Source organism: Rhinolophus sinicus, linkage group LG03 (assembly GCF_036562045.2).
Source record: "Rhinolophus sinicus isolate RSC01 linkage group LG03, ASM3656204v1, whole genome shotgun sequence".
Lineage (NCBI taxonomy): Eukaryota > Metazoa > Chordata > Mammalia > Chiroptera > Rhinolophidae > Rhinolophus > Rhinolophus sinicus.
In genome coordinates, this window is record NC_133753.1 from 77,425,112 (window position 1) to 77,438,589 (window position 13,478).

The following is a 13,478-nucleotide window of genomic DNA, read 5'->3' on the forward strand; positions in this document are numbered from 1 at the left end:
CAAAGTTGTATACTCACTCAGAAGAGACTGAGCCTTAGGCATTTCCTCTTTGCCTGGGTGAGTGTTAAGACCTTACACATACAGAGCAAAAGCATCTGGAGGAAAGAAACTTACCAACTGCTGGAACCTAACCCACACTTGGATCCATCAGCAAAGGATGGAAGCCGTATTGGCTCAAGGTTCTTCCACACCGTCGCTGAGCTATCATTTTCTGACCACTAATCTATGCTCTCCGAGAGGTGGCCTCTAGGAAGCAAGACTTAAAAATAAAAATTGAAACAGCAAACAACAAACTAAAACTGAGCAGAGACATCAGTAGCTGCATCCTTCAGGGGGAGACAGATTCTGGAGAACTAATCCTGGAAAGTTACCGAAGAAACAAACAGCAACAACCATGAGGGGAGGTTGGACAGGGATCACATCACAGAGTTGCTACAATATATTAATTAAAATACCCAGTTTTTAACAATAAATATAATGCATGAAAGGAGCAGGAAAGTGTGACGCATACACAAGATAAAAAGGTGTCAATGGAGACTGTCTCCTGTGAAGATTGATGGGTGTTAACCAGGCAAGGGGATAGGGTAGAGAGAACAGTGTTTCAGGCAATGAGAAAAGGCACAGGTGAAAGACCGTCTTCTCTTTTGGCAACTGAAAACAGTCGGCCCTTCCCCAGGAGCCTTCATGTATCTTTAGATAAACCAGTATTTGGTTCCTTAAAGAGGTCTAAACAAACAGCATGAACAACGTAATCATTTCACAGAGGCAGTCAACCTTAACACTGCCTGGGTAATAGATAGAGAGAAGGTGACAGGCGGCTTTCTTCTTCTCATTGCTGTGCTTACTTTACACATTCAATAGAACGGCTGACCATATTCTTCTCAAAATAGTCTCAGTTCACTAAAGGCAAAGATCAGCTCTTCCTTAGGGATAATGAACATTAAAAGAATCACTCATCAAAACATTTTTGTCAGCACTGTCTCTTGCCCAGGCCAAAAGCAAGAGTAGTGCAGTTTGTTCTGAGGATCCAGGATATATAGAGACCAACCAGCAATTTTTATGGCATCTACGTGGGCAATTCATGTCACTGTTTAAGGAACATCACCTCTGTGACAAGGACAGAGGACACATCCTCCCCAAAATATGCTTCTGTCATTTCTCTTATTTTTGTCAGAATCAGAAGACTCTTCTGTATCAAAAATGCTGTCCACCTCTTGCTTTAAACAGATAACTGACCTACCTGCCCATGGCATTGAATAGCACAAATGGGGCATGCTGTGAAATCGGGGCAACTTTATTGATGATGTTTAGCATAAAAAGTGGGTGCTGATTCAGTGAAACTGAATTCTTTGCAGGATCACTGATATTCTGGATAAAAGAAAGTGACACGACTTTTAATGGCTGACTTTTTTTCTGAACATTGGCAGTTACTTTGTTTTTCCCATCTTTAATCACACTGCAGAACAGGTTGTGTCACTGGCATTGCCACACAGAGATCCCTCTGACACCACTACTCTGAATGTAACAGGCGTCATGTTTATTACAAATTGCTGGAATAGTTGGCGAGGTAGTCCCCCCAAAACCCTGAAACCATTCTCTCTCCATAGTATTTTCTACTGTTGTCTACTGCATTCTTGAACTTACTTCTTCCCTTGGCTTCTATAATATTTCTCTACTTAATTCTATCTTTGAACATTCCTTTGTATTTTTCCTCTATTGACTGAAACTTCCATATCGCTACTTCTCAGATTTGTGCACTTTCTCATCCTATCCCCATGGATCTGAGTCATTCTAATCAACATACTGGGGACTTGTGACTTCCAAGGCTGTATCTTCAACTCCAGAATTCTTCCCTAAATATCAGACACATATCTAAGTACCTGCAGGCTATCTCAAACTTGGTGTCCTATAGAAACTTTGTATTTAACATGTTCAATGTGAACTCATCCTTGCTAAGGCTAGAACTCCTTTTGATGAAAGTTCCATCAATCACCCAAGCCAAAACCTAGGATTCATTCTGGACTCCTTTAGATTCCACATTCAGTCAGTAACCAAGTCCTGCTGATTCCATCTATTAATATCCCTTATATGTACCTCTTCAGCTAACTTCCTATTCACTACTGCCTTAGTTCAGGCACTCATCACCCCACATGTGTTAATACAATAGTTTAGCTGGAGTGTTGACCCACCCCTTCCCCTGGCTTCAATCCAGACTGCCTTGCTGGCAGAGTGACTTGTTGATGTTGCTTCCTCTTCTGCTAAAAATGTGTGAATGCTGTCCTGAGACTTACACAGAATAAATTTCAAATCCCTTAGAATAAATTTCAAATCCCTTAGAATAAGGGGTAAGCGATAATACAAAATAGTAACTAACCATTGGGAAAATCAACTATTCTCCTCTACATCTCTCCAAGTGTAAATAATGTCTGTAGTCTTAACATACTTACCTAATATAGTCAAATGTTTCACAACACTTATGAAATTCTTCCAAACATTCATCAGTTATTTTCTCTTACAGAGTAACAATAACACATAATTCATTGTCATCCTGCTACAAAGAAACACAGCCCACATTATCCACATTACCTACTCCATACACCTCATATCTATTAAATCTCCTCTTTCCCAGGCTATAGAACTTCACTTCAGTTGTCTTTCTCTCTAGGATGTATTTTCCAGTCTTTAAGTGTTTTTGTAGTTCACTTCAGAACCTTCTTGTTTAGATAACATACGAGGTCTGCAATTAAGTTAGCGAACTCATCCTAGAAAAAGTGCTACATACCTCACTGCTGAATATCACTATGGTCACCTTCAAAGTACTCCCCTTGGGAAGCTATGCACCGATGCCAGCGCCTAGTTCACCCATCAAAGCAATTTTGGAACTCTTTCTGGAATGGCCATCAGAGCTATTATTGTATTACCCTTGATGTCCTGAATGTCATCAAACTGTCTTCCTTTCAATATTTCCTTTATCTTCGGGTAAATAAAGAAGTCATTGGGGGCCATATCAGGTGAGTAGGGAGGGTGTTTCCAATACAGTTGTTCACTAGCTAAAAACTCCCCTCACAGACAGTGCTGTGTGAGCTGGTGCATTGTCATGATGCAAGAGCCATGAATTGTTGGTGAAAAGTTCAGGTCATCTAACTTTTTCACACAGCCTTTCCAGCACTTCCAAATAGTAAACTTGGTTAACTGTTTGTCCAGTTGGTACAAATTCTTAATAAATAATCCCTCTGATATTTTAAAAAATAAAAGGTTAGCAACATCGTTGCAACAAGTTTGTGACCTTAATTTTTACACCTCATAGAACAAAACTGGAGCCATTATTCTAATACATCCCTGGCTTCATTGACGAAATCAGGAAGCTACACTGAGACTGCTATTTGCAATATTCTTACTTATGCCTCCAAGTATCCTGTTTGGTTCTGGTCATTTTTCTTTGGAAGCTTTCTTTTCTGTTGGAAACTAGATGACATGCAAGACCGAAAGCCTTCACTACACTTGAAAACATACTTTTACGACTTCAGAGTAGCTAAAGCTAAATTCTAGACCATGAGAATTGTTGGGCTTTTTGAGAAGATACCCCTGTTCCTTATTGGCCTGAAAAACACTAGTATGAATTATAAACGAAAATAATTCAGTCCGATGTACATATATTTTGACAAGAATATTTATTTGTTACTGAAAAATACACAAAGGTAAAAGGTTGCTTAACTGCTGGTTTTTCAGAGTACAGCAGGGTTTCGTAAGAAAGGGGGAACTATATCTGCTATATATGGCAGTTTACATTTCTAAGGCATTTAGGCTTAAGAGTAGGTGGCCTAGGTGCATTTACTTGAGTTTAAATATACGGAGGCACACCAGGCAGAAAAAGGATTTGAAACTATACAGTAAAAGTCTCATGCATTTGTGTGTTAGGATTGTATATCCACCCCCATCCATCTTCCATCATTCACTTTTTCCACATGAGTTTTGGGGCTGTTCATAGAACACTGGCAATAATCTACTCTTCAAGAGTTGGCTTATAACAACAACACCGATGGGACACACAGAACTGAACTATTTCATGGACAGGTTCCATAGACTCTTACCAACTTGAGGGTCCAGTAAGAAAAACACTGATTTGCAAAGGCACAGTGGAGACAGGTTTAATGCATTAAATATAACATGAATCATTCACAATAACAAGTTTAGTGTTTCAGGGAACTTTTGTTAATACAACACAGTTGGTCACACAAAATACAAATGCTTCTGTTGATTTGTCTTGGCAACTCAGATACATCAACAGTGCTAACAGTTTAACAGCTTTGTTCTCATCTGACAGAAAATAATGGCAGTTCTGCAAGGCAAATGTTAAACCTGACCGTATGTATTTATTAATTCCACAGTGTTTTGACAGCTTATAGGGGATGGAACTCAGAGGATGCTGACACGCTCACTGAGGGCTGTCATCTCTGTTTCTTCAGTTTCAGGACTGTCACTGTGAGTAGCACTTGGATTGATCAGGTGTGTGGGGTACGGCAGCCCCTGCTCTCCTGCATATTGTTCCCACCTCAGGTCATCACTTTCATGGGTGATGTAGCGTTCCCCGCTTTTGCATTCCAGTTCTCGTAAATCTAACCAGGTCTGATAATCCTGAGGAAGAAATTCCAAAATATTACCATACAGATGATTAAAACTCATTAAAACACCGTTCTGTAAGTTGTCAGTTCCCACCATTGATGAGTTACCCTTTTTCCTTCCACACTTAACAGGGCTGTGCCGTTCATCAGGCACCCTGAAGTGGCAGCATCAGCACCAAAGCCATCCTATTTGCTTAAATTTTGCAAACGCATACTGCTTACATGATATCATGCATGGAAGGGTGGGCAAGAAAGGCTTGCAGTTGAGCAATTAGAATGTTGGTATGCCTCTGAGATTTAATGACTACAAATAAACCGTTAGTGTTTCAGAGTACCATTTTTCTAAACTTTAAGTTCCATGTGAAAATAATAAATATTTAAGAGAAAGCAAACAGCGCATGACCAGATGGGCAACTACTTGGACATTTATCAGGACAGCACATACACATGCATTGGAAATCTGGTCCTTGGAGTTTTGTTATGACGCCTAGAGTTTTTGGTTTTGGTTTTCAGTTTTGTGAGTTGTGTGTGTGTGCATGCGCACACGCGTGCAAGTGTGTGTGTGTGTGTCCGCGTGTGTGCACATGTGTGTATTTGTGTGTGGTGTGTTTCTCCTGTCAAATTTTCCTGGTAGAGAGATTTAGAAACACTAAATTGTTATTAAGCCCTAAGACTGTATGCATTTTGGCAAATTGATATTAAAATTATACTTTTAAAATACGACAAAAGATTTTTATATATAGTATCAAAAATCTTACAAATATTTAGAAGCTCATCTGATTGAGGAAATATCCAGTGGTTGATTTTTACCTGTAGCCAAGGATGACTCAAGGTCTTATCCACGCTGTAACGCTTTCTCATTTTTACTTGCAGCAAGTTATTGATAAGATCAATAGCTGAAAAAAAATTAATTGTTGGTAAAAATAGATGACAAATCTGGAACATATGCAGAATTCGCTTCCAGATTATTTCAGTTAATACAGCCTAGTGATATCAGGCACCAGAACCTCAAGAAAATCTGTCTCGAGAATTCTAACACTGATTTTCATTTTATTTCGGATGCTGAAAAATAAAATTGGAAACAATTGTGGAGGAAAGAATATGACTCTTTTGTGTTTATGATCTGAATTTCTCTTGGTTTATTCTTTAACGCATTTGTCTAAAGTTTTATTTAAATATATACTATTCAAATATATCTTGTGCTAATAGCAGGGTAAAACTAATATTCAAGAGAAAGCATTTACTAATTTTGCTATAAAATGTGATTAAAGTCTGAATACACATAATGGACTTCATAGTCTTAAATTAAATCTAGATGCCATATTTAAAAGGAAAAATATAAAGCATAACATGGGCCAGGATTCATTATAAACTTAGAGCCTAAAAACCAACTGCCCACCAGGAAAACACTTTTGTCCCGTTCACTGTTATAAAAATGTGAATTTACTCCCCAACTTTCCCATCCACCAAGTCTGAATCAGGTGGCTTTAACTCGATTGTTTGGTTTACTTCAGCCTGTATGGATCTGAAAATACAGATTGTCACAAGAGTTCAGAGGCCACATGGAACAAAGATCAATTCATTCAATCAGAATGAATCAGAATCCTTCTCACTATCAGGCAAAGGGAAAAAGAATTTCTACAGCTTTTGGTAATCTAGAATTGTCTGTCTCTGATACTAATATTCCAAATAATTGCCTACATGAAAGGGCTATAGAATCTAACACCTAAGAATTCTTTGATTGGAGACAGTAAACACAACAGCACACATTTAACTGCTGTCTACACCTGTACACCCTTGCTTTAGCTCAGATACCTTAGGAAACACAGGACTTAGTACAGTTTCAAATTCCCAACGTGTGTTCTCAGAAAGGTTCTGAAAGCATAATTCTCTCAGGGAACTGTGTATTGGGCATGTGCTTTAAAACATCCCTTCCCATGATTTACTCATTGGTGAGTAGAGTGCAACCTCCCTCCATTCTTGCTGCTATGAAATCACTCACTGGTGAGTAGAGTGCAACCTCCATTCTTGCTGCTGTGAAATCACAGAGCAAAAATGGAGGATGAGGGGTGAAGGGAGAGCTTATGTGCTACTGTAAGCATGCCGCAGCATTACGCTTCCCCAGACACTGCAGGAAATAAACACATGCTCTCAATTCACTCATTCTGCTTTGAATTCTGTAATTAGGAAGGTAGGAGTACAGTAACTCAACAAAAGATCTGGTTTGTGCCTGAAGTGAACCACATGGCCTAACAGGGAAGGAGGCACTGAAAGGGGAGAAACTAGAAGGGTCTGAAGGGAATGGAATACGTGAAGATGAAAAATTGTTCTGATGAATGAAGCTCACAATCCCAAGTTTCACTATAGCCACAGTACCCAGGGGACCAGAAAAAGCACAGCAAGATAATTACCAGGACCTCCACGAGAGAAGAGTTTAGACCATAAGGAGGGAATTAGAGGGAATACTTGTGTGGCTAAATATGTGTATGTGTGTATTTATAAATACATTTTGTGGCTCTTTGCAGCAGAAAACAGACATAATTAACTATTAACTGTTGGAACCTATAGTTAAATATTGGGAACCAGGTGTTACTGAGAAAATAGGTGCATCATTAGTGTTTGAGAGCTCCATTCTACATGTCACTATTTCTAGAACTCTTAAAATATCCTTTTTATTAATTAACTCTCATACAGTCTGGCATTAACTGTACCCTCCAATTGCCTTTCACTAAACACATTTTTAAAAGAAATACTAAAGTGGCTTTTTTTTTTTTTTTTTAACAATGTTCTCTTGATTGGCCATTTTCCTCACATGTATTCTCAATCATTCATTCATCTGTTCATTCACTAAATATTCCCTAAGGAATTACTGTTGGCAATTATTTAGGGAATAAAAAGATATCTTACTCCCTGAAAATCCCCCAATCTAGTTGCAAAGGCAAAAAGTACATGTGTGTGTGTATGTGTATAAAATGACAAAATGCACCATTATGTACCATTATATACATTATGTGTGTGTATATATATATATATATATATATATATATATATATATATAATCTTTGACCTTTAATTAATGTCCTATTCAAAGAAATATTTAGCTCACCATGACTTTAGCTCAACATTTCAGCATTCAAAGAGTCTTCTCAATGTGATGTGCTTCCCTCTTATCATAGAGACTAATCCTCTTAGTTTTCCACCACTTTCAAACTGAATAACCTGCTATGTATTAAATTATTAAGAAACTTTTTTCAGAATAAGGCTTAAACATATGGCTTGATGACTCTATCACAGATCATACTCCAACTGCCATGCCTATTAATTATTCTTTGAACAGGCTGATAAACAAGCAATGTTTCCTCCTAGGAGTATCCCATCCAGTGCATATGTTATCATCTTCTCCAAAGCTGTTATGGGAGAGTTTCTCAAATGTTTTATTACAGTCAAGACACATCAGTCCTTGGTATTATCCATCCTACCAAATAAGATCTGGCAATCCTATTTAAAAAGAAAATATAATTATTCTGGACTAATAGATTCTAAGTAAACTAATACTGACTTTTAGTCATTTCCTTTTAAGTACCAAGATTTGTGTAAATGTTTGCAAACTATTCAATCACTCATTCTAGAATTTAGAATTTTGTCAAGAATAAACGTAATTTTTGTTTTTGTTGAATGATTTCAGTAGTCATCATTTCCCCCCTTTTGAAATACAGAAAATTTGGCCTGTGTGAAGTATCCTGGCATTGCTCTCATTTTATCTACGATTTTTTTTCAAAATTACCCACAACGACTCTAAGAGCTCTGTTAGCTTCTTCAATAAGCAGCATATCCAGTATTGTACCTCATAGCTGCCATTTAGTGTCCTCTTTTGGTATCCCCATTTCCCCAAGGTCTAACCCCAGAGATAGATAATGTGTGTATGTAAAAGATACACCCTAAGGAAAGGGGAAGCCAGTAGCACAGGAGCAAAAAAAATAATAAATAAAGACTAGTAAAACAGGAGTAGTCACAACAATCCCAGAAGCTAGCTGGCAATCAGAAAAAAAGACCAAATTGGGTCTCAACTCCAGTTCCAATATGCAACACGAGTCAGAATTGGGACCTAGAGGGAACACGGCAGGGCTTGCCTTTGAAACTGTGGCACTGGATAGGGGGACGAGGAGAGACAGTGGGAAAGGCAGATACAAAATTGGGCCATTCTGTGAATTTCTCTCAAACACAAAGCAAAGGGGAAAGGGAATACGGTCTGGCAGTGGGAAACAGGAAGGAAAGAGGACTGCAGCAGAACGGGAAGTAGGAAGGAAAGGATGCATGCTGGCCCATCAGCATAACAGGCCTCTGGTGCCCGAGGGGGAGGGGGAGGGGAAGAGGAGTGCAGAGACTCCAGGTTTTCCGGAGCTCCACAAGGATCTGGAGCTCATGAGGAAGGGATATTTGGGGAAGCAGAGAATGACTGAAATTTCTGGTACCCTGTTACTCTTTCCACAGACTAGCAAGGAGTATATATATCCACATTACCTGCCTTTCATGAGGTGAGGTTTACTGCATCACAAGTGCTGGTCTCTTTGCAGTTTGGGGCACTAAGCAGATGCCATTTTAAACAGCTGGGATTGGGCTAGGGCCAAAGTGTACAGGAAATGAGAATCCTGTTTTATCTTGGGTTATACTTTCTGTTTCATACCCTCCTCCTCTTATTCTCTCAGATGGACACTTTCCCTCCTCTCTCCCTGAACAGGAGTAAAACAGACAGTGGCTGGTTCCTCCTTCTCTTTGCAGTAAATATGATGGCAACTTTTTCATAGAGTGGTAGAATTATTTTCTGATTGTACCTGCCAGAAAATTCTGGGAGTTAGCCTTTCTAATATTATTCTGAAAGTTCTGTTCTCTTATTCATCCTTAAACTCAATCCCTTCCTTCCATATTATTAATAAATAGTCTCAAATCCAAGCTCTCGGAACACTTTGGATTTCCATGTTGGGGCAACGTGGGAAATCTTTCCTTTTTCCTTCTTATTGAAAAATTTTAAACAATCACGTGGTTCAAATTTTCATTTTTAAAGAATCCCTTATTCCTCATGAGCAAAGGATTTTGTGCTTTCTAAAATGTTTCCAGCCATGGATTAACACAAATGTTTCTTATAAATTAAAAAGGAAAAGAAAATCTGTATTTTGAAGTCAATTTTTTTTTTTGCTACAATTAATTCTTGGCTAACACAGTTACCTTCCTCCTAACTTCCTACACAGCAATTTCTCTCGTTGTCCCATCAGTTGAGAGACTGAAATGTCAGGAAAGAGAAGAGATAATTTTATCTAACATTCTCTTTTACCATTCTCTTTTACCAGAATGGGTCTTTCAGCAGATGTTGGGTAGCTAAAATTCTACATGGCCTGTTTGCCAGGTGCCTAAATATATCTGAACAAAACCAAAATTAAATGGTATATGCAGGTGCTGAAGAGCTTTGTATTTTAATATGAAAAGAAATGTTCCATTAGACTGTTAATTGTATGGATTACATTTTCTTCTGGTATCAAAATACAGAATTATCATTGAAATCGTGGAAACTACATTGTAGTCATTTTCTATTTCAAAGCAAATACCACAACAGATTCTGTGTATGTAGAAGGCTCATTTACATGTGCCATTGCTATGACTAAGCTGAGTGGCATCCAAAGCTTGGAGAAAATCCTCCAAAAAGAACTGGACATATGTGAATACATAATAGGTCCCTTAAGTCACACCTCTCAATCATCTTCCACTTCCCATCTTTTACTATTTCAGTATATGCCTGTCTCCCCCTATTATCCCCACTAGATTTTAGTTCCTTTAAGGTCACACAGATTGTATATTCATCTTTGCACATAAGTTTCATAAACACTTGAAATAAAACACATCATTTAATGCGTGAGAGAAATGCTTGCTAAATAGCATTTGGTGAATTGAATATATTCATTAGAAATTTCAATAGCCATTTTCTCAGCTCTAAGTTGTAATATCCACATTAAGTGCAATATGGTTTGTATACTTTGGCTAAAAATACTCCTGGATGGTAGGAGATCACAACTCTACAAGATGTAACAGAACACAGGATCAGTGACTTTTATCAGCAAATCAGAATCATGCTGAGAATATGTGCTACACAGATCATGTTTATTTTACAGAAGAGAAATTACCTGTGAAACCCCGAGGCTAACTGTTTTGTCCAGACACAGTACTTTTTATTTTTTTCCATACTGTCTCTGCCCACCTACAAATTATTCAGGTACAAATTTTCTAATTAGAAACGAGATCAGAACTGTCAGCCTGTGACGAAGCCATCACCTGTCAACTACTGGGCTCCTTGCCTTCTTCTATTTTCTTCACTTTCCATTCGACCTCATCGCCGGTCACAGGGCAGTGCTCAGTACTTCTGCCTTTGGTTTGCTTCACGCTGATGGTAAGTTATGTGTTTATTTTAAAAATCATTTTGCAACCCTTCGCATACCAGCTCTCAACCCAGCAAGTGGTTGCCCAGCAACACTAACTGGGACGCTCTTCTCAAGGGCTGAAACCAGAGGCTGCCGGAAGCAAACAAGGCCACTGGAAAGCATCATCTCACTTGTTCCCAAGCCAACTCCCGCAATCTAAAGAAGTGCAAGACCTTTAGTGACTGAAGTTGATGTCTTTCCTTTTCCAGTTCTTTCTCCTGTAGAAAGTTATTCTGTCAATGGTTACTCTTTCATTCTACATTTAATTTCATTGCTTCTTGAAGACCAGCAACAATTTAACAATTTTGAAAATACTGAGTTGTTTAAACACAGAATACAGCAGCCCCCAAAGTGATGCCAAGTTGATTCAAAATTTAAAGTAAAAATCAAAATGTATTTATATTATTATTATTTTCATATGATGTTTAGTATCACCTTTCATTCTTATTGCACATTAATAGTGTTTGTCGAATTGTTGTTTTTTTTAATGCTAACACTCAAGCCAAAGGTTAAGTCAAAATCTTTAGGGGAAAATCTTTAAAGTTAAGTGAAAATCTTTAGGGGAGGTTACTAGCAGTTTTAGAAGTGTCTCAGGTATTTCTAACATGTGCAGCTAGGGTGGAGAATAATGTGCTAAGAAGTGTTTCTCAGACTTTTACAGGCATATGAATCATCCAGGGATCTTAAACTGAAGGTTTTGATTTGGTGGGTCTGGGGTGACCTGAGAGTCTGCATTTTAATGTCTCCCAGGCAGAGTCTTAGACCACATTTTGAGTAGCAAGGGGCCAGAGGTTTGAGAACATTGAAAGTAGTTCACAAGTGGTTCAACATTGCCCAAAGGGCCCCTGAATAGATGGATGTAAACATAGACAAAGGTATCTAATCATAGAGAAAGGTGTCTGTCCTTAACCCCACCTTGTTCAGTTTTCCGGAAGACACAGAATGGTTTCAGGATAGCCTCTGCTCAGAAGATGCCGACAGGAAAAGCAAACAAGTTGCTTTACACAAGTAAGTTCCAAAATAACTATAATTCGGAGCTATGGGCCATACTGGTAAGATAGCATTTAACAGGGACAAAGAAACTAAGTCCTTTATTTAGGTCCCATCTCACCCCCGCCACCCTCCCCACCCCCCACCCCGAGAAAGGTCTAAGTACAGAACTGAAAAACCTGGCTTATCAACAATATGCATGAGTAAACATTCAGGGATCCAAATTCATAGTAAACTCAACATGAATCTACTTATTGTCCCCAAATCAAATGTCATGTTATGTCATGCTAAAAGAAAGGTGTTCTTTATAATGAGGGAAATGGTGGCATCACATTACTCTCAGACTCATTGAACCTTGAGGCAGAGCAATTTTGAGGTTTGATTTTGGGGGGAAAAAGAACACATAAGCAAAGAGGGGAGAGTTTAAACCAGAGTGAACAGGAGGGAGACTGAAGGAAAAACTGACTGCCCAGGAAAAGAGAAGGCTCAGGGTGATATGATGGCTGCTTTCAAACCTCTGAGATAAACTTTCATTTGGAAAAAGGATTGGGTTTGTTCTACCAGTAAGTATAAACAGAGACATTTTACTCATTTGTGCTAGGGTCAAATTACGAAGAAAGAGGGCTCCTCGTGAAATTGCTTATTTTCTATTATTGGAGCAATTTAAGAATATTCCGGATAACTGCTCAGTGGATTGGTACTTCTGAGCAATATAGAGGTTACATAAGATTTTTAACATCTTGTATTTTGAAATATTCTGTTGTTACTGTGGAAGAAAGCAAACTTACAGAATATTTAAACTTTGTAGTTCTTCTACACTGACATCTCCACATATATTCAGATATCATATTTTAACTCAACTATGATAGACATTCAGAAGTGAAATTTCAATTTTATAATTTGGATACATAGGAAACATTTCAATTTGGGGGGTAAATAAACAGCCAATTTTTGAGCACTTATAATACCAATGCTCTGGCTAAAATTTCTTTTGATCAGTTTCTTTGTACAAATTATTTATTAGAGAAAAATTCCACTAATTGTATTATCAAAATAAATGATTCTTTTCCTGGTGGAACATCTCTTTTAGATATTCACTCTTTTGGATTTTGAAACATGTATGAAATATGTATCCATGTACGTATACACACGTATATTTAAAAATTCACTTTACTAGTAGATATTATTTAAATCATTGTATACCTTTGGTTCATAATTTTCAAGTTCCTTATTATTGAGCAAAACGTATGTTTTTTTAAAAATATTAATTTAAGTAATTCCAGAATTCCAAATAGAGACTGTTTAAAATGTTAACCCCCAGTGAAAGTTCTGACCCACAAAATAAGACCTAGTAGGACAATCAGCTCTAACACGTCTTTTAGAGCAAAAATTAATATAA

General features: G+C 37.9%; 1 protein-coding gene across 4 annotated transcripts in view; it reads right to left on the minus strand.

Annotated features, from left to right (window-relative positions):
* Window positions 1–3,652: 3,652 nt before the first annotated feature.
* PRKD1 (protein kinase D1) overlaps window positions 3,653–13,478 on the minus strand; it is a 296,380-nt gene continuing 286,554 nt past the window's right edge. For all 4 annotated transcript variants that reach the window (XM_019746850.2, XM_074328119.1, XM_074328120.1 and 1 more), the window contains 2 exons: window positions 5,433–5,518; window positions 3,653–4,635 (listed from right to left, as the gene is read on the minus strand). In XM_019746850.2, coding sequence (XP_019602409.2) covers window positions 4,417–4,635; window positions 5,433–5,518 — 305 coding nt within the window. In that variant the 3' untranslated portion in view covers window positions 3,653–4,416. The remainder of the gene's footprint in view (window positions 4,636–5,432; window positions 5,519–13,478) is intronic.